Raw genomic sequence first — 25,542 nt, 5'->3', positions numbered from 1 at the left:
TTAACCAGGCTTCTATGACTAGAACAAAGTTGGAATGTCACTGATCAGAATATTCCATCACCAAGGCAGCATCCCAGTGGGCTAATCCACACCAGTGGACTTGAAACACGCTTTGGGTTGCTGTATGTTAGTATGTTAAAGGTAATTTATAATAATATACCTGTAGAAATAGTAATGTATTTTCTCATACAGTCAATTCTCATTATTATATATTTATATATAACATAAATATATAATATAATATATAAATATATATTATATATTTGCATATAAATATATCACATGTATATATAAATATATAATGTATATATAATATATAAATATATGTAATATACAAGTATATAATGTATTTATATATAAATATACAATGTATCATATATACATTATATATAATATAATGTATTTATATATAAATATATACAATGTATTTATATATAAGTATATATAATGTATTTACATATAAATATACATAACATTTATATTATATATATATCATATATTCTATAAAGTTGCCACAAACATTAAATTAGCAAATAGTGAACCATTGCTCCTAGAAAGAATACAGCTGGCCCCCCACTCACAATGGTTTGACATACAATTGTTTGACTTTACAATGGCACAAAAGCAATATGGATTCAATAGAAACCATACTTTTGATCATTTTCCCAGGCTAGTGCTACTAGTGCTATTTGGGTAACAAATACATTTTAGGGAGTAACCACATTTGCAAATATGTAATCAATGAATAATGAGGGTCTACAGTATATACATGTTTAATATTTTCAAAACCTGGGCTGGGCACAATTACGCTTGTAATCCCAGCACTTTGGGAGGCTGAGGCAGGAGGATCACTTGACCCCAGGAGTTCAAGACCAGCCTGGGCAACATGGTGAAACCACATCTCTACAAAAAATACAAAAATTAGCCAGGCATGGTGGTGTGTGTCTGTAGTTCCAGCTACTTGGAAGGCTGAGGTGAGGGGATCCCCTGAGCCCAGGAGGTTGAGGCTGCAGTGAGCTGTGATCAAGTCACTCACTGCACTCCAGCCTGGGTGACAGAGTGAGACCTTGTCTCAAAAAATGAAAAAAGAAAAAAAAAGAAAAAACAGTTTCAAAGCCCCTTTCAGTCTAATGCTCTCCCAACTGAGCTATTTTGGGCAGCTCTTCAAAGCCCCTTTTGTCACGGGCGTCCGTGTGAAGAGACCGCCAAACAGGCTTTGTGTGAGCAGCAAGGCTGTTTATTTCACCTGGGTGCAGGCGGGCTGAGTCTGAAAAAGGAGTTAGCAAAGGGTGGTGGGATTTTCATTAGTTCCTATAGGTTTAGGATAGGTGGACAAAGTACATTCTTAAGGGTGGGGAGGATATTACAAAGTATCTTTTTAAGGGCTGGGGGGGGAAATATATCCTATCAGGGTGGGGCAGGAACAAATCACAATGGTGGAATGTCATCAGTTAAGGCTATTTTCACTTCTTTTGTGGATCTTCAGTTGCTTCAGGCCATGTGGATGTATAGGTGCAGGTCACAGGGGATATGATGGCTTAGCTTGGGCTCAGAGGCCTGACATTCCTGTCTTCTTATGTCAATAAGAAAAACAAAACAAAATAGTGGTGAAGTGTTGAGGCAACAAAAATTTTTGGGGGTGGTATGGCAAGATAATGAGCGATGTTTCTCAGGGCTGTTTCGACTGGGATTAGGGGCAGCGTGGGAACCTAGAGTGAGAGAGATTAAGCTGAAGAAAGATTTTGGGGTAAGGGGTGATATTGTGGGCTTGCTAAAAGGAGTATTTGTTGTATAGAATGATTGGTGATGGCCTGGATGTGGTTTTATATGAATTAAGAAACTAAATGGAAGGAAGACACAAGATTCAAATAAGAGAAGGAGAAAAATAGATATTGAAGGACTAAGAATTGGGAGGACCCAGGACATCCAATTAGGGAGCACCCAAGGGGGTTCAGCATAATTATTTGCTTGGTTGGTGAGTTTTTGGGCTCTATACTTGAGTTTTTTTATGTTGTCACATACCAGGCTAGATTAATTTAGGTAAAAACAACACTCTCTATTAAAAAATATACAGATTCCTCTTTTTTTAGCAGTGAGTAAGTCCAGGCCTCGGAGATTTTGGAGGAAAGAGAAATGCAAAGCCAGCAATTGTTTGTTAAAGAAGGATTAGAAACAGCTAGGAGAGCGTGAGATTGATAGTATGGTGGAGAAAGCTGGGGAGAGGTAGAGGGTGGCATAAGAATGGCAGCCAGAATAAGAGTGAGTATAAAAGTAAAGAATAGGACTTCATCAGGGCGAAAGTATGGAGCGTACCTTGCCACTGAAGATCTTCTATCCACTTCAAGAGAGACTTAAGGGTGGCGATTTGAGGTAAAACCAGGAGCCCTAAATACCGAGAGCCTGAGAAACTGCTTGGGTGATTTGACTAATAAAGGCCATCCGTTGTCAGCCTGTATAGAGGTGGGAAGGCCAAACCAAGGAATTATGTCTAACAGAAGGGAAGAAATGACCAAGGTGGCCTTCTCAGACCCTGTGGGAAAGGCCTCTACCATCCAGTGACAGTGCCTACCCAGACCAAGAGGTATTTTAGTTTCCTGACTCGGGGCATGTGAGTAAAGTCAATTTGCCAGTCCTGAGAGGGGGCAAATCCCCGAGCTTGATGTGTAGGGAAGGGAGGGGGCCTGAACAATCCCTGAGGGGTGGTAGAATAGTAGATGGAACACAGAGAAATGATTTTCTTGAGGATAGATTTTCAAGATGGAAAGAAAATGAGAGATTCTAAGAGACAGGCTAGTGGGCGTGTAACCTACATGGAAGAGGTTATGAAATGATGACAGAATAGAATGGGCCTATGAGGCTTGAAGGAGATATTTTCCTTGGTCCAAGAACCATTTGTCTTGTGTGGGAAGAGATTGATAGGTGGAAGTTTCAGTGGGGGAGTAGGTGGGAGTGACTGATGAGGAGAAAAACTGACCCTGAGGGACAGAAGTTGGAATGCTAGCTGCTTCTTTAGCTACCTTATCAGCATAAGCATTGCCCTGAGCAATGGAATCTGATGCCTTTTGATGGCCCTTGCAGTGAATGATTCTGGCTTCCTTTGGAAGTAAGGCAGCCTTGAGAAGAGTTTTTATTAAAGAGGCATTAATGATGGAGGACCCTTGCATAGTGAGGAAACCTCTTTCAGCCTATATCACAGCATAGTGGTGCAGGATATGGAAGGCATATTTAGAGTCAGTATAAATATTGATGTGTAGTCCCTTTGCAAGAGTGAGGGCCCGAGTTAAGGCAATGAGTTTGGCTTGCTGAGAGGTAGTGGGCGGGGGGCAGAGAAGTAGCCTCAGTGATAGATGTGGAAGATACTATAGCATAGCCTGCTTTTGCTGGTGAGTGGCAATTAGGCCTGGTGGAACTGCCATCAATAAACCAAGTGTGATCAGGGTGAGGAACAGGAAAGAAGGAAATACGGGGAAATGGAGTGAATGTCAGGTGGATCAGAGAGATACAGTCATGTGGGTCAGGTGTGGTATCAGGAATAATGTGGGAGGCCGGATTGAAGTCCGGGCCAGGAACAATGGTAATTGTGGGAGACTCAACAAAGGGTGAGTAAAGCTGAAGGAGCTGGGGGGCAGAAAGTATATGCATCAAATGTGAGGAGGAAAATAGATTTTGAAAGTTATGGGAACTGTAGAGAGTAAGTGGAGCATAGCTTGTGATTTTGAGGGCCTCTAAAAGTAGTAAAGCAGCAGCAGCCACTGCATGCAGACATGAGGGCTAGGCTGAAACAGTAAGGTCAAGTTGTTTGGACAGAAAGGCCACAGGGTGTGGTCCCCGCTTTTGTGTAAGAAGTCCAACCACATAGCCCTGCACTTCAGCTGTGTGTAATGAAAAAGTTGGGATGAGTTAGGGAGAGCTAATGTGGGAGCAGGTTTTAGGGCTGTTTTTTAAGGAATAGAAAGGGGAGTGGGGAAAGGATTTAGGATTTATGGGGTCAGCTAGGTTTATCTAGAACAGGATAATGGGTTGTGGAGGGAGGTATTGAGGATAGGAGAGTATATGGGTTTGGCACTATGGGGTAGATAGGCAAGACAATTTGGTTGATAAGGTGCAGATCCTGAACTAACCTGTAAGACTTGTCTGGTTTTTGGACCAGACCTTTCAAAGTCATGAGTTAAACATATTACTTTCTCCATTTAAGAGATTGTAAAATTGGATAAATTAGCAGTTGAAATTGGCCTGTTCGTATATCACACACAGGACCAGTTTCACAGGCATGAGACCCAAACAGGCACATAGGACCCTTTGCTCAGAAGGGTCTCACAATTGGCTTAAAGTTTTACTGTCATTACCTTGAACGTCTCCATTGTTTGTTAATAAAGGGTCCAGCATTTTTATTTTCACTGGACCCTACAAATTATGTAGCCAATTCTAGTCACACAGCAAGTAAACAAGATTAGAAACTGGGGAGAAAAGAAAATACTAAATTATTTACTTATCGAATTGAACAAAACTTTTTTCAAAGTGCCTATTTAATATGATAAAGTTACCACTTACTGAGGGTTGGTTGTATTAAGCTCTTGATATTTATTAGCTCATTTAGTCCTTATGACACTGTGAGTTTGATATTATTTTCTTTTTTTTTTTTTGAGACAGAGTGTTGCTTTTGTTGCCCAGGCTGGAGTGCAATGGCGTGGTCTTGGCTCACCACAACCTCTTCCTCCAGGGTTCAAGCGATTCTCCTGCCTCAGCCTCTGGAGTAGCTGGGATTACAAGCATGTGCCACTGCACTGGCTAATTTTGTGATTTTTTTTTTTTCAGTAGAGACGGGGTTTTTTTTTTTTTTTTTTTTTTTTTTTGAAACGGAGTCTTGCTCTGCCACCCAGGCTGGAGTGCAGTGGTATGATCTTGACCCACTGCAAGCTCTGCCTCCTGGGTTCACGCCATTCTCCTGCCTCAGCCTCTGGAGTACCTGGGACTACAGGTGCCCACCACCACGCCTGGCTAATTTTTTTTTTTGGTATCTTTAGTAGAGATGGGGTTTCACCGTGTTAGCCAGGATGGTCTCGATCTCCTGACCTAGTGGTATGCCCGCCTCGGCCTCCCAAAGTGCTGGGATTACAGGCATGAGCCACTGTGCCCGGCCGAGGTGGGGTTTTACCATGTTGCCAGTCTGGCTTCGAACTCCCGACTTCAGGTGATCACCTGCCTAGACCTCCCAAAGTGTTGGGATTACAGGCACGAGCCACCGTGCCTGGCCTGGATATTATTTTCATTTAACACATAAGGAAACTGAGGCCCAGAGAAGGTAAGTAACTTAAACAAGATCATACAGTTAGGAGGCAGCACAGGTAAAATATTAATCAAATCTTTTTTACTTAAAAAATATGCTTGTACCACTAGACTCTATTACTGTGTCTATTTTGTTTTATTTAGCTCCAGTTGTCAGGCAGCTTGTAATTAAGAGTTTGAATTTTGCAATCTTCATGGTGAACTTTTAACTAAGGCATCGATGTTTTATTTGCAGTTCACCTATAAAATGGGCTTTTATTTTATTTTTATTTTTTTGAGACCAAGTCTCACTCTTGTTCCCCAGGCTGGAGTGCAATGGCGTGATCTCGGCTCACTGCAACCTCTTGCCTCCTGGGTTCAAGCGATTCTCCTGCTTCAGCCTCCTGAGTAGCTGGGATTACAGGTGCCTGCCACCACACCTGGCTAATTTTTGTATTTTTAATGGAGACCAGATTTCACCATGTTGGCCAGGCTGGTCTCAAACCCCTGATCTCGGCCTCCCAAAGGGCTGGGATTACAGGCATGAGCCACCGTGCCCAGCCTAAAATGGACTTTTAACAAAATATAAATTAACTCAAGCCGGGGGTGATGGCTTACGCCTGTCATCCCAGCACTTTGGGAGGCCAAGGCAGGCAGATCACTTGAGGTCAGGAGTTCAAAACCAGACTGGCCAACCAACATGGTGAAACCCCCTCTCTACTAAAAATACAAAAAAAATTTAGCTGGGCATGGTGGTGCACACCTGTAGCCCCAGCTACTCAGGAGGCTGAAGCACGAGAATCACTTGAACCCAGGAGGGAGAGGTTGCAGTGAGCCAAGATCACGCCATTGTACTCCAGCCTGGGTGACAGAGTGAGACTCCATTTCAAAACTAACAAACAAAAACAAGCAATTGACCGACTGACCTTTTTATATTTTATTATTTTGTTTTATTTTTTTGAGACGGAGTGATGCCCAGCCTGGGCGACAGAGCAAGACTCCTTCTCAAAAGAAAAAAAAAATGGTACCTCTCTTCTTTGCTTATTTAGGAATGAAAAATTGATGGCTCTGGTAGCTTTCCTAAAACAATGTGTGTTTGTGTGATTTCTGTCACTTCAATGTGTTTCAAAGCATTATTATAAAAATAAACTGAAAACAACCTAAAGTCTAGCAATAAAAAGAATAATTAATGTCAGGCACAGTGGCTCATACCTGTAATCCCAGCACTTTGAAAAGCTGAGGTGGGTAGATCGCTTGAGCTTAGGAGTTTCAGCCCAGCCTGGGCAATGTGGTGAAACCCTCTCTCTACCAAAAATACAAAAAAATTAGCTGGGCATGGTGGTGCGCACCTGTGGTAGTCCCAGCCACTCAGGAGGCTGAAGATGGAGGATCACTTGAGCCCAGGAGGCAGAGGTTGCAGTGAGCCAAGATCATGCCACTGGATTCCAGCCTGGGTGACAGAATGAGGCCCCCATCTCAAAAGGAAAAAAAAGAAAAAAGAAAGATGATGTCTCCCACTCCAAAAGAATTTAAAAGGACTTACAAACATTAGCTGGGTGTGGTGGCGCATGCCTGTAATCCCAGCTACTGGGGAGGCTGAGGCAGGAGAATCACGTGAACCAGGGAGTCGGGGGTTGCAGTGAGCCAATATCGCTCCACTGGACTCCATCCTGGAAACAGAGCGAGACTCTGTCTCAAAAAAATAAAAAAATAAAAAATAAATAAAAGAATTTGAAAGGCGAGCGCGGGGCTGGCACCGTGGCTCATGCCTGTAATCCCAGCACTTTGGGAGGTCAAGGCGGGTGGATCACGAGCTCAGGAGATCGAGACCATCCTGGCTAACATGGTAAAACCCCCTGTCTACTCAAAATACAAAAAATTAGCCAGGCGTGGTGGCTGGCACCTGTAGTCCCAGCTACTGGGGAGGCTGAGGCAGGAGAATGGCGTGAACCCGGGAGGCGGAGCTTGCGGTAAGCTAAGATTGCACCACTGCACTCCAGCCTGGGTGACAGAGGGAGACTCTGTCTCAAACAAAACAAAACAAAACAAAAACAGGCGAGCGCGGTGGCTCACGCCTGTACCAGAAATAGCTGGGCATGGTGGCGCGCCTCTGTAATCCCAGCTACTTTGGGAGGCTGAGGCATGAGAATCGCTTGAACCTGCACTCCAGCGTTCGCGGCAGAGCAAGACTCTGTCTCAAAAAAAAAACACAAAAACAAAAGAATTTAAAATTAAAATTAATTTTGTTTGTTTGTTTGTTGTTTGTACCCCCCTCCTGAATAGCTAGGATTACAGGCAGGTGCCACCACACGTAGTTAAGTTCTTGAATTTTTTGTAGAGATGAGGTCTTATTATGTTGCTTAGTCTGGTCTTGAACTCCTGAGCTCAAGCAGTCCTCCTTCCTCAGCTTTCCAAAGTGCTGGGATTACAGGTGTGAGCCACCATGCCTAGCCTAATATTTCCTAGAGTTTTATATGCATAGAATCATACACTATACATTCTGATTTGTCTGGCTTTTTTTTTTTTAACTCAGCCTAGTTATTTAGAGATTCAGCCATAATATTGTGTTTATCAATAATATATGAACACAACTCAAAATATATATATTGATGAATTAGCATCTCAGGTAAAAGGAATATATTATATACATACTATATATATATAAATATATTTTATAACTCAGTGTCCATTGTGTACATATACCACAATTTATTTGTTCTGCTGTTGATGGACATTTGGATTGTTAGAACTTTTTGGCTCATGAAAATAAAGCTCTGGGCTGGGCCTGGTGGCTCTGCTCACACCTGTAATCTCAGTACTCTGGGAGGCCAAGGCATGAGGATCCCTTGAGCCCAGGAATTCAAGACCAGCCTTAGGAACATAATGAGACCTCATCTCTATGAAAAATAAAAACAAAAATAGCCAGGTGTGGTGGCCTGCGCCTGTATCGCAGCACTTGGGAGGCTGAGGTGGGAAGATGACTTGAGGCTGGGAGGTTGAGGATACAGTAAGCCATGGTCACACCACTTCACTCTAGCCTGGGTGACAGAAAGAGACCCTGTCTCAAAAATAAATAAATAAAAATAAAGCTGTGTAAAAAAAAAACAAAAGTTTTTTAGAAAGCTGTGATGAAATTAATGAGTTAGTTTTCATATGTACTGATACATTTCTTTATACGTGTGTGTGGAGAATTTCATTGCTCTAGGGTAAATACCTAAGAATGGATCAAATAATAGGAGTATATTTAACTTTTTCAGAAGCTGCATGATTATTTTCCAAAGACATTGTTCCATTTTACATTCTCACTAGCAGCATATGAGAATTCCAGGTCCTCCATATCTTTGTTAACACATGGTTTGGTCAATCTTTTTCATTTCAGCCATTCTAGTGGTATCTAATGATATCTCATTATAGTATTGATTTACACTTTCCTAGTGACTGGTGATAATGAATGTATTTTTTTTTTTTTTTTTTTTGGAGACAGAGTCTTGCTCAGCCGCCCAAGCTGGAGTGCAGTGGCATGATATTGACTCACTACAACCTCTGCCTCCCGGGTTCAAGCAATTCTCCTGCCTCCACCTCCTGAGTAGCTGGGATTACAAGTGCATACCACCATGCCCAGCTAATTTTTTTGTATTTTTAATAGAGACAGGGTTTCACCATGTTGGCCAGGTTGGTCTCCAACTCCTGACCTCAGGTGACCCACCCACATCAGCCTCCCAAAGTGCTGGGATTACAGGTGTGAGCCACCACACCAGGCCCCATTTCTTTGTCTTCTGGCTTATATTTTTGCTTGTTGAGGAGTCAGCTGTTGGTTCAATTGCCCCTCCTTTTATTCTCTGGTTGCTTTTAAGATTTTCTTTTCTTTTTAAATTCACTGTAATCTCAGTGTGGGCTTTTTAAAAATCCTGACTCCTATTGTTTGAGCTTCTTGAGACTGTGAACTATATCATTTATCAGTTCTGAATATTTCTCTCTCTTTCCAAATTTTGCTCTGTCACCCAGGCTGTAGTGCAATGGCACAATCTCAGCTCACTGCAATCTTCACCTCCCAGGCTTAAGTGATCTTCCCACCTCGGCCTTCCAAGGTGTTGGGATTATAGGCGTGAGCTACTGTGCCTGGTCACTTTGTTTTTTTTGAGATGGAGTCTCACACTGTCACACCGGCTGGAGTGCAATGGCGTGATCTTGGCTCACTGCAACCTCTGCCTCCTGGGTTCAAGTGATTCTCATGCCTTAGCCTCCGGAGTAGCTGGGATTACAGGTGCCTACCACCATGCCCGGCTAATTTTTAGTAGAGACGGGGTTTCACTATGTTGGCCAGGCTGGTCTTGAACTCCTGACCTCGTGATCTGTCCGCCTCGGCCTCCCAACGTGCTGAGATTACAGGCATGAGCCACAGTGCCTGGCCACCACTTTTTAAAATTAAAATCCCTTTGGATACTTATTGGGAAAGTAATACCCAAAATATTAATGGATGTCTCTGGAAAAAGAGTAATTTTAACTTTTCTACTTTATGTTTTTCTGTATTTTCTTAATTATCTACCATGAATATGTATCCCATTTTTTATAATCATGTATTTAAACATGTATTATTTATCTATTACATTATTAATATATGTAATAAACATGTATTATTTTTATAATCAGAAGAAATAATAAATGCTTCTAAAAGCAAAAAACAATGCATAGTATAATTTTCAAAAACAATAATATATCCTCTTACCATACCTTTTTAACCTTTCTTACCCTTGAAGAAAACCTAAAAAACAAAAAATAAAACCCTTAAGAAACAATAATAAAAGGTGAGGTGTGGCCGGGTGCAGTGGCTCATGCCTGTAATCCCAGCACTTTGGGAGGCTGAGGCAGGTGGATCACAAGTTGAGGAGTTTGAGACCAACCTGGCCGATATGGTGAAACCCCGTCTTTACTAAAAATACAAAAAAAAAAAAAAAAAAAAAAAATTAGCCGGGCGTGGTGGTGCATGCCTGTAATCCCAGCTACTTAGGAAGCTGAGGCAGAATTGCTTGAACCCAGGAGGCGGAGATTGCAGTGAGCTGAGATCAAGCCACTGCACTCCAGCCTAGGTGACAGAGTGAGACTCCGTCTCAAAAAAAAAAAAAAAAAAAAAAAAAAATTGTGAGGTGTGCTGACTGGGCATGGTGGCTCACACCTGTAATCCCAGCACTTTGGGAAACTGAGGTAGGCAGATCACCTGAGACCAGGAGTTCGAGACCAGCCTGGCCAACATGGTGAAACCCCATCTCTACTGAAAACAGAAAAATTAGCCGGGCATGGTTGTACAAGCCTGTAATTCCAGCTACTTAGGAGGCTGAGGCACAAGAATCACTTGAATCTGGAAGGTAGAAGTTGCAGTGAGCTGAGATCATGCCCTGCATGCCAGCCTGGGAGACAGAGCAAGACCCTGTCTAAAAAAAAAAGTACATAAAAAAGTGAAGCGTGGGGTGGGAGGCTTGGTGGTAGTGGGTGGTGATGTTATTGTATAGAAGGAAAAAAGAGAAACTGGTCAACGTGATTGTGAATACTGGCTTCTGAGTCAAAAAGACAATCAAAAGTATTTTTTCTTTTGTTTGTAGGACAGCAAGAATCGCTTGACAATTGGTTTGTGAGCATAATGGCATCTATAAACAGAACCATTGAAATAATTAAAAAACATGGAGTAAGCAAACAACATCTCCTGGAGGAGATAAACAAAAAGCGTGAATCCAACTGCTTGGTGGAACGAAGCAATCAAGTCAGCTTACTGAGAGTTCAAAAGAGGCACTTCCCGAGTGCCTGTCAGTCCTTTACTCATACCACAACCAAAGAGCCTATTCCTGACAGTGGCAGGAGCTCCTGGGTCAAGCTGAGTCTCCTTGCTCACGCGGAGAGAAAGCACTTTCCACCAAAAAGTAAGAAGTTATGATAGGATTTTTTTTTTTTTTTGAAACGGAGTTTTGCTCTTGTCACCCAGGCTGGAGTGCAATGGCACCATGTCAGCTCACTGCAAACTCCACCTCACGGGTTCAAGCGATTCTTCTGCCTCAGCCTCCCAGGTAGCTGGGAATACAGGCGCCTGCCACCACGCCTGGCTAATTGTTTTGTATTTTTTAGTAGAGACGGGGTTTCACCTTGTTGGCCAGGCTGGTCTCAAACTCCTGACCTCAGGTGATCCACCCACCACGGCCTCCAAAAGTGCTGGGATTACAGGCATGAGCCACCACACCCAGCCTATGATAGGACTGTGTTTTTTTTTTTTTTTTTTTTGAGACAGAGTTTTGCTCTTGCTGCCCAGGCTGGAGTGCAATGACACGATCTCATCTTACCGCAACCTCCATCTCCCGGGTTCAAGCGATTCTCCTGCCTCAGCCTCTCAAGTAGCTGGGGTTATAGGAATGCACCACCACATCTGACTGATTTTTTTATATTTTTAGTAGAGACGGGGTTTCTTCATGTTGGTCAGGCTGGTCTTGAACTCCAGACCTCAGGTAATCCGCCCGCCTCAGCCTCTCAAAGCGCTGGGATTACAGGCGTGAGCCACCACACCTGGCCTATGATACGATTCTTAACCGATTTATAGGAAGGATTTGTAGGTATTCCTAAGAATTAGGAATAATTTCTGGGATTGAAAGAGGTACCTGAGTATTGCCCTGGTATAGCATAAAGGCAATCTATTTGAAGGTAAAAGTGTCATTAAACAGGCTGGTGGATTGTAAGATGTATTATAGACCAGAGACTCTCATTTTTTTATGCATACAGAGTCCCAGGCCCCAGCTTCAAGCCATCTCATTCAGTAGGCTCTAGGGAGGTGCCTGGAAATCTGCATTCTCAGCAGACTAAGGTGATGCTGATGCTGATGGCCTGAGAACCACATTTTGATAAGAGTTGTTACAGTAATTACAATAGACCACAAAAACTTCAGAAACCTACTATCTCATCAATTTTTCTGGCCTTTACACACATTTCATGTGCAAAATTGAGGTGCAGTGGAGATCCTTTTGATAATAAACATCATACAAAAAGCCCTAATAAAATGTGGAGGGGCTGGGCACAATGGCTCACGCCTCTAATCCCAGCACTTTGGGAGGCTGAGGCAGGCGAATCACCTGAGGTCAGGAGTTTGAGACCAGCCTGGCCAACATGGTGAAACCCCATCTCTACTAAAAATGCAAAACTTAGCTGGGCATGGCAGCAGGCACCTTTACTCCCAGCTACTTGGGAGGCTGAGGCAGGAGAATTGCTTGAATACTGGAGGTGAAGATTGCAGTGAGCCGAGGTCACTCCAGTGTACTCCAGCCCAGGCGACAAACTAAGACTCCTTATCAAAAAAAAAAAAAAAAACTGGAGGAAAGTTGTTGGGGGCAGGGGATGGCATGGTGGTGATGGTGGTGGTATTATTTTATAGAAGGAAGAAGGGGAGCTGATAAATACCTTCATTGTGAATACTTGTTTCTTAGTCTAGGCAGGTAGCTGAGATAGCATATTTTAATTTATTTGAAAAAAAGAGAAGGGGGTGTGTAACCATATCTAATACAACCAACAAGTTACTAATTTAGATCAGAAACAAAAGAATCACCACATTCGAGATTTCACTTATTTGATGTGGCTGTGACTTTACCCTTCCCCAGTGCTCTCAGGAAGTGGAGTAGAGTGTGATACAGTGTGGTGTAGAAAGCTGAAATTCTCCACTGTGTTTAGAGTTCATCTGTAAGAGTCATGTGTTCGTTTTATTCAAAAATAACTCTAGGGCTGGGCACGGTGGCTCATGCCGATAATCCTAGCATTTTGGGAGGCTGAGGTGGGCAGATCACCTGAGATGAAAGGAGGAAGTATTACATCTCACTTTAAATCAAAAGCTAGAAATGGTTAAGCTTAGTGAGGAAGGCATGGCAAAAGCCAAGATAGGCCAAAAGCCAGGACTCTTGTGCCAATCATTTATCCAAATTATCAATGCAAAGGAAAAACTCTTGAAGGAAATTAAAAATTTCCTTCAGTGAACACACAAATGATAAGAAAGCAAAACAGCCTTATTGCCGATAGGGAGAAAGTTTCAGTGATCTGGACAGATCAACCCAGCCACAACATTTCCTTAAGCCAAAGCCTAACCCAGAGCAAGGCCCTAACTCTCTTCAATTCTGTGAAAGCTGAGTCTCTCTGTCACCCAGGCTGAAGTACAATGACGTGATCTCAGCTCACTGCAACCTCTGCCCTCCGGGTTCAAGTGCTTCAGCCTTCCAAGGAGCTGGGATTGCCTGCCACCACGCCTGGCTATTTTTTTTGTTTGTTTGTTTAGTAGAGATAGGGTTTTGCCATGTTGGCCAGGCCAGTTTCAAACTCCTGGCTTCAAGTGTTCCACCCACCTCAGCCTCCCAAAGTGCTGGGATTATAGGCTTGAGCCACTGCGCCCTGCCAGGAGACCATTATTCTGAGTGAAGTGACTCAGGAATGGAAAACCAAATATTGTCTGTTCTGACTTATAAGTGGGACCTAAGCCATGAGGATGCAAAGGCATAAGAATGATATAATGGACTTTAGGAACCCCAAGGGAAAGAAAGGTAAAAGAGGGGCGAGGGATAAAAGACCAAATATTGGGTACAATGTACACTGCTCGGATGATGGGTGCACCAAAATCCCAGAAATCACCGCTACAGAACTTACCCATGTAACCAAAATCCACCTTTACCCCAAAAACTACTGAAATAAAACATAAACAAAAGAAACCACCCTATCTAAGCAGCACTCCTCAACACTCTACAATCCCTTACCCAGCTTTCTTTTTTACCACAGTGTTTATCACTCCCTAATGAAGGCCAAGCTCCTTGAAGGCAGGGATGGTATCTGCTTTTTTCACTACTTTATCCTCAGTCCCTAGAACAGTGTCTGGCACAAATTAGGAACTGAGGAAACGTTTCCTGGCTGATTGAATAAATGTTGGGACATGGAATATACTTTCCCAGAAGTAGTGGTAGAACTTACCTCATTCCTCTCGAGACCAATAGCTATGTCCTTGGGCAGTGGCTCACAAACTTAAGAGTTTCTCGCAGCAACCTTAGATGGTTGCTGTGGAATAATCTTTAGAAATGCAAGACAGTAATAATACAGTATATTTATCCAGCCTGACCAACGTGGTGAAACTCCGTCTCTACTAAAAAATATAAAAATTAGCCAAGCATGGTGGCACATGCCTGTAGTCCCAGCTACTTGGGAGGCTGAGGCAGGATAATTGCTCGAACCCGGGAGGTGGAGGTTGCAATGAGGCAAGATTGCGTCATTGCACTCCAGCCTGGGCAACAGAGTGAGACTCCATCTCAAAAGAAAAAAAAAAAATACAGTATATTTTGCTGGACATATTCCATAAGAATTGGAAGGCACTGTATTCTTTTCCTTTGCATACCTGTGCGAGAGGAAGAAACACTCATTTACTCTTTATTCTTTCAACAAATACATGTGAGTGCTTACTTTATGTCAGGCACTCTTCTATGTGCTTGTCAATACAGTGATGAATAAAATTTTACCTCAGAAAGCTTAGGTTTTGGTGTGCTGGCTTACGCCTGAAATCCTAACACTTTGGTAGGCTGAGGCAGGAGGATCCCTTGAGCCCAGGAGTTTGAGACCAGGGTGGGCAACTTAGGCCCCGTCTCTATTTCTTAAAAAAAAAAAAAAAAAAGCTTACATTTCATTGGGTAGAGCCAGATAAACAAGTTAAAAAATAGTAAATGTCAGCTGGGTACAGTGGCTCACGCCTGTAATCCCAGCACTTTGGGAGGCAAAGGCGGGTGGATCATCTGAAGTCAGGAGTTCAAGACCAGCCTGACCAACATGATGAAATCCCACAAAAATTAGCCGGGCATGGTGGTGCACGCCTGTAATCCCAGCTACTCTGGAGGCTGAGGCAGGAGAATCGCTTGAACCCGGGAGGAGGTGGTTACAGTGAGCAGAGATTGCACCACTGCACTACAGCCTGGGCAACAAGATCGAAACTCCGTCTCAAAAAAAAAAAAAAAAGTAAATGTCAGATCAGATAGTGATAAATGGGTAAGAGCTATGGGGAAACAGAAAACAGCAGGGTGGGGGATAGGAAGTGTTGGATGGAGGGTGTATTGCTGCCCATAGAACTTACTATTACTATGCAGGGCGTGAGGGATGACCCAGGACTCCTGGGTTCCTTGAGGAGTCCAGTGTAAACAGGGATAAGGGACAAAATGAGATTAGTCCTGATGGTCGAACCTAGTGGTGGTCTAACCTGGTGGGGAGGCCTGTGTGTTGAGGGGAAGGAATGTTACAGATTTCTCATAGAGTATTTGGAGTTCTGGGAGCTCATCTTTGCTTCTATTAATAATGACGTGAAGACTAGGAAAGAAGTTCTTTTGGAGATTTCCAGGTCCTCTTTTCAATCTTCCACTTGGAGATGTGGAGCCCAAAAGAGGGGCAGTTTATTTAAATACATAGAATTAAAAACACCTGGGTTCAAGTTTTGCCTCTGTCATTTGCCTCTGTTCAAGTGTTGGGATTACAGGCGTGAGCCACTGTACCCAGCTGACATTTACTATTTTTAAATTTGTTTATCTGGGTCTACCCAATGAAATAAAGATACTATACTAAAAGCATACTATCATGCTTTTAGTAATTTGACTTTTTTTTTTTAGGAGGCAGAGTCTTGCTCTGTCACTGGGGCTGGAGTGCAGTGGTGTGATCATGGCTCACTGTATCCTCAACCTCCTGGGCTCGAGCGATCCTCCCACCTCTCAGCCTCTCGAGTAGCTAGGACTATAGGCATGTGCCACCATGCCTGGCTAACTTTTGTATTTTTTTAATAGAGACTGAGTTTTGCCATGTTGCCCAGGTTGGTCTCAAATTCTTGACCTCAAGCAATCTGCCTGCCTCAGCCTCCCAAAGTGCTGGGATTACAGGCGTGAGCCACTGTGCCCAGCCATTTGGTGTTTTTTGTTTTGTTTTTTAATTTATTGAGTCTCACTCTGTCACTTTGTCACAAGCTATAGTGCAGTGGCCTGATCTTGGCTCACTGCAATCTCTGCTGGCCGGGGTTCAAGCGATTCTCCTGCCTCAGCCTCCAGAGTAGCTGGGATTATAGGTGTGCGCCACCACACCCGGCTAATTTTTTGTTTGTTTGTTTTTTGAGACAGAGTCTCGCTTTGTCGCCTAGGCTGGAGTGCAGTGGCGTGATCTCAGCTCACTGCAAGCTCTGCCTCCCGGGTTCAACCGATTCTCCTGCCTCAGCCTCCTGAGTAGCTGGGACTACAGGTGTGTGCCACCACGCCCAGCTAATTTTTGTATTTTTTTTAGTAGTGATGGGGTTTCACCATGTTGGCCAGGATGGCCTCGAATTCCTGACTTCAGGCGATCCACCGGCCTCGGCCTCCCAGAGTGCTGGGATTACAGGTGTGAGCCACTGCGGCCGGCCCATTTGGTGTTTCTAAACCGTAGTTCCTGTATCTGAAACACAATACTCTGCCCTCCAGGGTTATTTTAAAAACCATGAAATGTATTATAAGTTATATAACAAATACTTTTTATTTTTTATTTTTCAGATAATGCCATATTTGGATAGAGACAAAGACACACAGAAATACCTTCTCTTTGATTCTTCGTCAGTGTGCCTAAATTATTTACAAATTATTAATTATAAACAAAACTAAACAAAAGTATTCACTAGATCCCTCAAAAAACATTAAGTCACATAAAACATATTACATCTTTATTCATTCCGTTCTGTTATTTAGACTTAGATGATTTGAAGAGAGGATTTGAGTTTTTTAGATACTTTCAAAGATGAATTCCTAAGAGTTTACTTTACAGTGATTCCCCCCTGCAACTTTTTTTTTTTTTTTTGAGACGGAGTCTCGCTCTGTTCCCCAGGCTGGAATGCAGTGGCACGATCTCGGCTCACTGCAACCTCCGCCCCCTGGGTTTAAGCGATTCTCCTGTCTCAGCCTCCTGAGAAGCTGGGACTACAGGCTCATGCCACCATGCCCAGCTAACTTTTGTATTTGTAGTAGAGATGGCATTTCACCACGTTGGTCAGGCTGGTCTTGAACTCCTGACCTCAGGTGATCCACTTGCCTTGGCATCCCAAAGTGCTGGGATTATGGGCGTGAGCCACCACGCCTGGGCGATCTTCTCCTTAGTAATCTAAAATGTTTAAATAGTAGTTTATATTTGTTTCTATAACTCAGTGGAATATATTGACCAACCCCACTGATCAGGTTGAAGGCTAAAAAGTTAACACTTGCTTCTAAATGATAGATTAACTTCCTCTGTTAAAGTTATAGTTTTGATGATTTGAATAAGGAGATATTTGAGAGGCTAATATAAGGTGCGTAGAGACAGGGCTTTCTGTTACATTACATTGTCCATCCCCACAGTGGTGATGGTTAGAATTATCTCATGGCCGCATCCTGTTTGGCTATTATCACCTCTGTTTCATTGCTTCTTGGATCACAGTCTTTTCAAATCCTTTTTTTTTTTTTTTTTTTTTTTAGACGGAGTCTCGCTCTGTTGCCCAGGCTGGGGTGCAGTAGTGTGATCTTGGCTTGCTGCAACCTCTGTCTCCCAGGTTCAAGCAATTCTCATCTCAGCCTCCTGAGTAACTGGGACTACAGGTGTGTGCCACCATGCCAGGCTAATTTTTTGTATTTTTAGTAGAGATGGGGTTTCACCATGTTGCCCAGGCTGGTCTCGAACTCCTGACCGTGGGTGATCTGCCCGTCTCAGCCCCACAAAATGCTGGGATTACAGGCATGAGCCTCTTCAAATCTTAACTTGGCTTATGTTCCTTTATGTGGTTAAGAACCTAGTCCATATGCCAAGCAGAGCACTGCCTGGGCTGGAACCCAGAGCTTCTTGGCATTTGTATTTATTTCAATAAGACACTCACTTTTTTTTTGGTTGCCCTCTACTTCCACAGGAAGCTCAGATTCATAGAAAGCCAAAGCGTTCTGATATTTGAAGGGATATGGATAAGTCAGCTGGCTTAAAACCCTGTGTCAGCCAGAACTATATAGTAGGGCACAGTGTAGATAAGACTCATCCACCATGAGAATATGTTATAAAAAAATCATAATAAACAACACAGAACTACAGCTAATTTTTCACTTCCCAAAAGGCAAATACCTAGCCAGGCAGTGGTGGCAGATAGCTATAGTCCCAGCTACTCAGGAGGCTGGAGTGGGAGGATCACTTGAGTCCAGGAGTTCAAGGCTGTAGTGTGCTAGGATCATGCCTGTGAATAGCCACTGCCCTCCACCCTATGCAACGTGGCGAAAGTCTGCCTTTTTTTTTTCTTTTTTTTTTTTTGAGACAGGGTCTCATTCTGTCACCCAGCCTTGAGTGCAGTGGCATGATCATGGCTCACTGCAGCTGGACCTCCCGGGCTCAGATGATTCTCCATCTCAGCCTTCTGAGTAGCTGGGATTATAAGGGTATGCCATGCTAATTTTTGTATTTTTAGTAGAGATGGGGTTTCGCCATGTTGCTAGTCTTTAACTACTGGCCTCAAGCAATCCGCCCTCCTCAGCCTCCCAAAGTGCTGGGATTACAGGTATGAGCCACTTTGTCTGGCCTGTTTTTGTTTGTTTTAAAGCAAATACCTAGTGTCAAGAACTGTAAAGGATTATCCTGGCATGGCGGTCATGGGTACCTATAGAAGACATGCGGCTCCTGGTTCAGAGGCAAAGGATTTTACTACTTAGAGCACAGCAAGGAACACAAGCCTCATGTTCGGGTTGGTTCCCCTTGCCCTCCCCCACTCCCTCAAGATTCACAGGGCGATGTGAAGATGTCCAGGTAGATGCCACACACGCGGAGGTTGTGCCTCATAGCTGAGGAATCCTGAGCTTAAAGAAACCCAACCTTTGCCCAGAAGGAGACATTATCTTCATTATAGTGGATGATAAACAGACCTGCCCTCTGCTCCAGAGGGTCACGATCTTCCAAAGAGATTATCTGGAACAAAGGTTGTGAGTGCCTCTGCTCCCTAGATGTGCAGAAACATGGAAGTCCTGTAGAGAATTGTCTCCCCACACTCAGAAGTTCAAATAAAGACTATCAAATACAGTATTATTTCTTTGGCTCTAGCTGGGATGAATAATAGGAAATAAACACATAGGTGGTAAAGGAGTGTCAGGGTATGGACGGTACATTTCTTTTTCTTCTTTTTCTATTTGAGACAGGGTCTCACTCTGTTGCCCAGGCTGGAGTGCTGTGGGGTGATCATGGCTCAATGCAGCCTCAACCTCTCCTGCTCAAGCAATTGTCCCACCTCAGCCTCCTAAGTAGCTGGGAAGACAGGTGTGCACCACCATGCCCAGCTAATATTTTTACTTTGGCTATGTTGACCAGCCTGGTTTCAAACTCCTGGCTTCAAGCAATCCTCCCACCTCAGCTTCCCAAAGTGCTGGGATTACAAATGTGAGCCACCACACCTAGCTGGACAGTACAATTAACACATTCTCTAACCTCAGCTCTCTCTAACCCTATCCACCCTCCTCCTCTGTGTGCCTCTGGTTTTATAGAACTACTTGTGACTCTCTACTTGTGAACTTGCCTTATTCTGTTACCTCCTCTTTACCTAACTTCAATTTGTGCAACATTTAATTTGATACCACCTCCTTCTAGAAACCTTCCCTCACCCTGATCCCACTGTTAAATATAATGAACCCCAAGTTTCTCTTCAAAGAATCAGTATGTTAGCATGTTTTTTTTTTTTTTTTGAGACAGAGTCTGGAGGTATCGCCCAGGCTAGAGCGCGGTGGTGTGATCTCGGCTTACTGCCAGCTCTGCCCCCTGGGTTCACACCATTCTTCTGCCTCAGCTTCCCAAGTAGCTGGGACTACAGACGCCCACCACCACGCCCAGCTAAATTTTTTTTTTTTTTTTTTTTTGGTATTTTTAGTAGAGACGGGGTTTCACGGTGTTAGCCAGGATGGTCTCAATCTCCTGACTTCGTGATCCACCCACCTTGGCCTCCCAAAGTGCTGGGATTACAAGTGTGAGCCACCGTGCCCAGCCTGTTTTTTTTCTTTTTTTTTTTTTTTTGAGATGGAGTCTTGCTTTGTCACCCAGGTTGGAGTGCAGTGGCACAATCTTGGCTCACTGCAACCTCCTCCTGGGTTCATGCAATTTTTCTGCCTCAGCCTCCCGAGTAGCTGGGATTACAGGCATGTGCCACCACACCTGGCTAATTTTTGTATTTTTAGTGGAGACAGGGTTTCACTATATTAGTCAGGCTGGTCTTGAACTCCTGACCTCAAGTGACCCACCCACCTCAGCCTCCCAAAGTGTTGGGATTACAGGCGTGAGCCACCACGTTCGGCCAAGTAGGTTATTATGTTCAGCTCTCTTATTCTTTGATTCTCCATTTTAAAGTTTAACTTCCTGGTTCTCTTCCCCCCCTTGCCTCTAGTTTCAGTAAACAACTTTCCTGCTGGTCCTAGTTAGTAGTTCACATCTGTTCCCCTGGTCACCTGCTTCATCCTGACTCATTCCAGTCACCTGCTCTGACCTGAGTCATGCCTGGTCACCCACTCTGACCTAAGTCACCTTTAGTCACCTGTTCCTAACCATCTTTCCCGCCAAACTACTCACCCTGCCACTCCAGCTCATACTCCTGCTCTTTTTAAAATAGCCAATCGGAATTAGCTTAGACTGTGCTGTCCAACCCTAGGCAATAGGGGAACAACACAGCAGTAGGGACTACCTGCATCAGGAATAAGAACTCCTTCGCTTCCCCTGTCCAAGTGTGCTCTTGCCATTGTTCCATCTGTGAGGGGCACCCTTTCTGCAGAAAGTAAAAATTGCCTTGCTGAGAAAATTAAATTTATGTTGGAGTGCTATTTCTTTGTGGCACTGGGGAACAAGCATTTGCATTTTTAACACCACCTTAGGCATTTTCTACTTTATCCTCCTCTATACACCCTACGACAGTCTCAGGCTAAAACCAGAAACTCAAGAGTCACAAGACAATATATCTGTTGGGACTCTGACCTTACCTGAAATGGCAGAAAGTCCACATTCTCTCTACCCACTCCCAGGAGTGTTTCAAATCTGTCAATGCATGGGTTTCCTTAGTAGCACTAAATCACAGACACTTTCCTCCTTTTCTGCCCTGGCTCCCTGCAAAGCCCAAAGGCAGTCTGCTGGCGGAATTCCTTCTTGCTTGGGGAGGTCAGTCTTTTTCTATTTCTAAGGCCTTCAACTGATTGGATAAAGCCAACCCACTTTACAGAGGGTAATGTGCTTCACTCACAGTCGACTGATTTAAATGTTAACCTAATTTACAATATATCTTCATAGAAACATCTAGAATAATGTTTAACCAACTAGCTGAGTAATGTAGCCTCACCAAGTTGACACATCAAATTAACCATCACAGAAGCTGTCCCACAGAATAACCCTTTCCTTATACTGGGGGATTCTCTGGCATCTGAAAGACCCAGGCCAAAGCTCGTGATTTCCAATTCCCTTCTCTCTGAATTCCACTGGGGTGGATGGACTCTAGCCTTACCCATGCCCTTGAGAACCAGAGAGGAGTAGAGGGGGCCCCACATGAAACCCATTATCCTCAGCTCTACGATGTGACTCAGGAAATCCACAGGGCAGCCTCGGTAGGCTTCTGGGAAATTTAGTAAAGAGCAAGGCTGACTGGCACTCTGGAGGAATTGTAAGAAATTTGCTATTTGTGGCTGGGTGTGGTGACTCATGCCTGCAATCCCAGCACTTTGGGAGGCTGAGGCTGGAGGATTGCTTGAGGCCAGGAGCTCAAGACAAGCTTAGGCAACACAGCAAGAGCCCATCCCTAAACATAAATTAATAATATTTAAATAAAAACAAATTTTGTGTCTGGCCACAATGACTCATGTCTGTAATCCCAGCATTTTGGGAGGCTGAGGTGGGATGATTGCTTGAGCTCAGGAGTTCAAGACCAGCCTGGGTAACATGGCGAAACCCTGACTCTACTACAAACACAAAAATTAGTCAGGAATGGTGGCCTGTGCCTGTGGTCCCAGCTACTTGGGAGGCTGAGGTGGGAGGATGGCTCGAGCCAGGGAGGCAGAGGTTGCAGTGAGCCAAGATGGTGCCACTGCATTCCAGCTTGGATTGTCCATCTGTCGAGTGAGATCCCATCTCAAACAAACAAACAAACAAAAAAACATATCCCCCCAAGAAAAAAAAACAAATTGCTATTTTATTCACAGCTTTAGATCTTTATTTCTCTTTCTCTCTTTCTTTCTCTCTTTCTCTTTCCTTCTCCTCTCTCCTCTCCTCCTTTCTCCTCCTCTCTCCTCCTCTCTCCTCCTCTCTCCTCCTCTCTCCTCCTCTCTCCTCCTCTCTCCTCCTCTCTCTTCTTCTCTCGTCTTCTCTTTTCTCCTCTTCTCTTCTCTTCTCTTCTCTTCTCTTCTCTTCTCTTCTCGTGGGGCTGCCCCAAAGGGCCTCATGAGTGCCTGTGCACAACGGCCAGATGGCCTAATTCACATAGCACAATGGGGACACATCCACAGCCTCTCATCTCATGGTCCAGGCTTGGCTCACCCAATGCATGTGGAGTCCTCCTGGGGACCACTGTTGATAATGGCATTCACCAGGACCTACAGAGAATCCTCTTCTGTGAGCAGGTGAATGGTCTCGAAGGCATGCTTGGCGATGCACAAGGTCACGAGTTTCTTGCAGTTGTTGCGGCCGTGTGTCATCATGGAGTGAGTGAGACACTCCACAATGGGGCCCTGAGCTTTGCGGAAGCGTTTGGCAGCATACTGCCCTGCACTGTGAGGCAGGTGCTCGGCATACTTCTTCACTGCAGTGTAATCCTGTAAGGAAACGTCATTGATCTGCACGCACATCATGGGTGCTCCACTTGCCAAAGAGCTTGATGTCTGGGCTCTCTGTCCCCACAGATGCTGCTCTCTCCCATTTGGTCCCTGAGGGCACAGCCTGAGCATCTCTATTGCTTCGCGTGGACCACGTGCTGCCCTGGCACAGACAGGAAACTAGATATTTCAATGATCGCTTTTAGGCTTCTTAACTTCTATTAATAATAAACGTTTCCATTTGGGTTCCAGATAAGAAAGTGAGAGGAAGCAGATTCAAATGATATTTGCATGTAGAGTCCTTCTATAGGAAGCTACTGATTTCAGAAGGCCCCTGTTAAAATGGATTTCCCTGATAATATGTGTTCGTCAGTCCAGTAAATTTCTGTTTGGTGACAGTATTGCATTGACAAGCTTCATTGTGGTGGTAGAGGTAGCTGTGTGACATACCTCAAATCCAGAGAGGAACCTTGGTAAATGGGGTTATTGGAGATCTCTTGTGACCTTTGGGGATTGGGGAGAAGTTCCCCTAGGACTTATTTTGTGTGGGGTTTTAGGCTACAATTTCAGACTCGATCCTTTGTTTGATTCCAGTGGGTGTATTCTTTCTGGTCAAATTAATTCCTGACTCCTGACTTTTCTTCTGAGTTTCCAACAAAAGAGTTTTTGTTTTGTTTTGTTTTGTTTTGTTTTTACAGAGTCTTGCTCAGTCACCCAGGCTCAGGTGCAGTGGCTTGATCTCATCTTACTTCAACCCCACCTCCCGCGTTCAAGTGATTCTCGTGCCTCAGCCTCCTGAGTACCTGGGACTACAGGCACACCCACCATGCCTGGCTACCTTTTGTATTTTTAGTAGAGATGGGTTTCACCATTTGGCCAGGCTGGTCTAGAGCTCTATCTCAAGTGATCCTCCCACCTTAGCCTCCCAAAGTGCTGGGATTACAGGCATGAGCCACCACTGCTGGCCTCAACAAGAGGGCTTTTTATAATGACATGAGTATTACATAAGCAGTGAATTGTGGCTATTGATGAATTGCAAGGCATAACTACCCCTAAGGGTTTAATGGCTCAAGACCATCTCTGGGGTTGAGGTTAAGCAATTCCTGGAAAATTCAAAGTTCTTATTCCCTATCCTGACATTTTAAAATCAAGAAAGAAGCCTCAAAATACATGAAAGATGGGAGTGAAAGAGAGGAAGGTAAGTTTTGATCTTAGGAATGGTGGAATTTTGTGGACTGATTGCCTTCTCTATCAGTCAGAGTTTAGTTTTAAGAAACAGAAACCAACCTTGACTAATTTAAACATACAAATTTATTAAATATATTAGGTAGCTCACATAATCTCCAAGAGGGTCAAAAACCAGGTTTGTAGGTTATAGAGCTAGAAACAGTGCTCCAAATCAGGTCACAGGGCTGGTCCATGAAGACTCACTGCCTTGGGACACTGGATACAGCTACTAGGATCAATGCCACTACTGCCTCTGAAAATGGGTGCAGTTGCTACTTCCCACACCAGCACAAAGTCCCATGCAGTTGGTTTCTTTATATTCCTGGCTTCTGACTCAAAATCTGGGCTGTGTACCTCTGATTGGTGGAACTTAAGTCATGTATTTGCCATAATAGTGAGGAACACTGGGAAAGTATTTGGCATTTTCAGTTTCTAGGGTGGAAGATGGGTTCTGCCTCATAAAATGAGGGCTTGCTCACTTTATTATATGAAAAGTAGAACCAAAATATTAAAAAATGTTCATTGTAGTGTATCCCTTGGTTGCCCCCAAGTCAATACGTATCCTTCTTGCCATAAGAATTTAAAATGCTTTCACAAGTTTGATCAGCATCTTCCATAGCCTTCCAGTGTCACATCCTTTAAATTAATTGGAATTTTGCTGCCTGGAGACCTATGCAGGCCATATAACCAATGCCAGATTTCCCTCTCTTCCTTCTTTCCTATTTTCCTTCATTTTCCTAAGGGTCTCTTGATGACAACTACTTCGGGGTATTGATTTTCTCATTAAACAGGGTTCTTGAAAATGCAAGTATCATGACTGGGCGTCATGCCTGTAATTGCAGCACTTTGGGAGGCTGAGGCTGGCACATCACCTGAAGCCATGAGTTCGAGACCAGCCTGACCAACATGGAGAAATCCCGTCTCTACTAAAAACACAACAATTAGCTGGGCGTGGTGGTGTGCACCTGTAATCCCAACTACTCAGGAGGCTGAGGCAGGAGAATTGCTTGAACCCAGGAGGCAGAGGTTGCAGTGAGCCAAGATCGTACCAGTGCACTTCAGCCTGGGTGACAGAGAGGGACTTTGTCTCAAGGAAAAAAAAAAAAAAAAAAAGCAAGCATCAGAAACCAAATTTGGCTAATTTTTTTTTTTTACAGAATCTTGCTCTGTCACCCAGGCTGGAGTGCAGTGGCACAATCATGGCTCACTATAGACTTGACCTTCTGGG

The 25,542-nt window shown here is 43.8% G+C and overlaps 1 protein-coding gene and 1 pseudogene across 1 annotated transcript; one reads left to right on the top strand and one right to left on the bottom strand.

Annotated features, from left to right (window-relative positions):
- Positions 1-38: 38 nt before the first annotated feature.
- LOC139358705 (spermatogenesis associated 45) lies at positions 39-16,984 on the top strand. Its single transcript, XM_071080349.1, has 3 exons — positions 39-141; positions 10,863-11,177; positions 16,815-16,984. Exons 2-3 carry the CDS (start codon positions 10,901-10,903, stop codon positions 16,832-16,834), a joined length of 297 nt encoding a protein of 98 aa, XP_070936450.1. The 5' UTR covers positions 39-141; positions 10,863-10,900; the 3' UTR covers positions 16,835-16,984.
- Positions 16,985-21,356: 4,372 nt separating this feature from the next.
- Positions 21,357-23,289, bottom strand: LOC105493744 (small ribosomal subunit protein uS7-like; annotated as a pseudogene).
- Between the last annotated feature and the right edge of the window lie 2,253 nt (positions 23,290-25,542).

This window comes from Macaca nemestrina, chromosome 1 (genome assembly GCF_043159975.1).
Source record: "Macaca nemestrina isolate mMacNem1 chromosome 1, mMacNem.hap1, whole genome shotgun sequence".
NCBI lineage: Eukaryota > Metazoa > Chordata > Mammalia > Primates > Cercopithecidae > Macaca > Macaca nemestrina.
The sequence above is the reverse complement of the archived record's forward strand: the minus strand, read 5'-3'. Positions and strand labels throughout refer to the sequence as shown.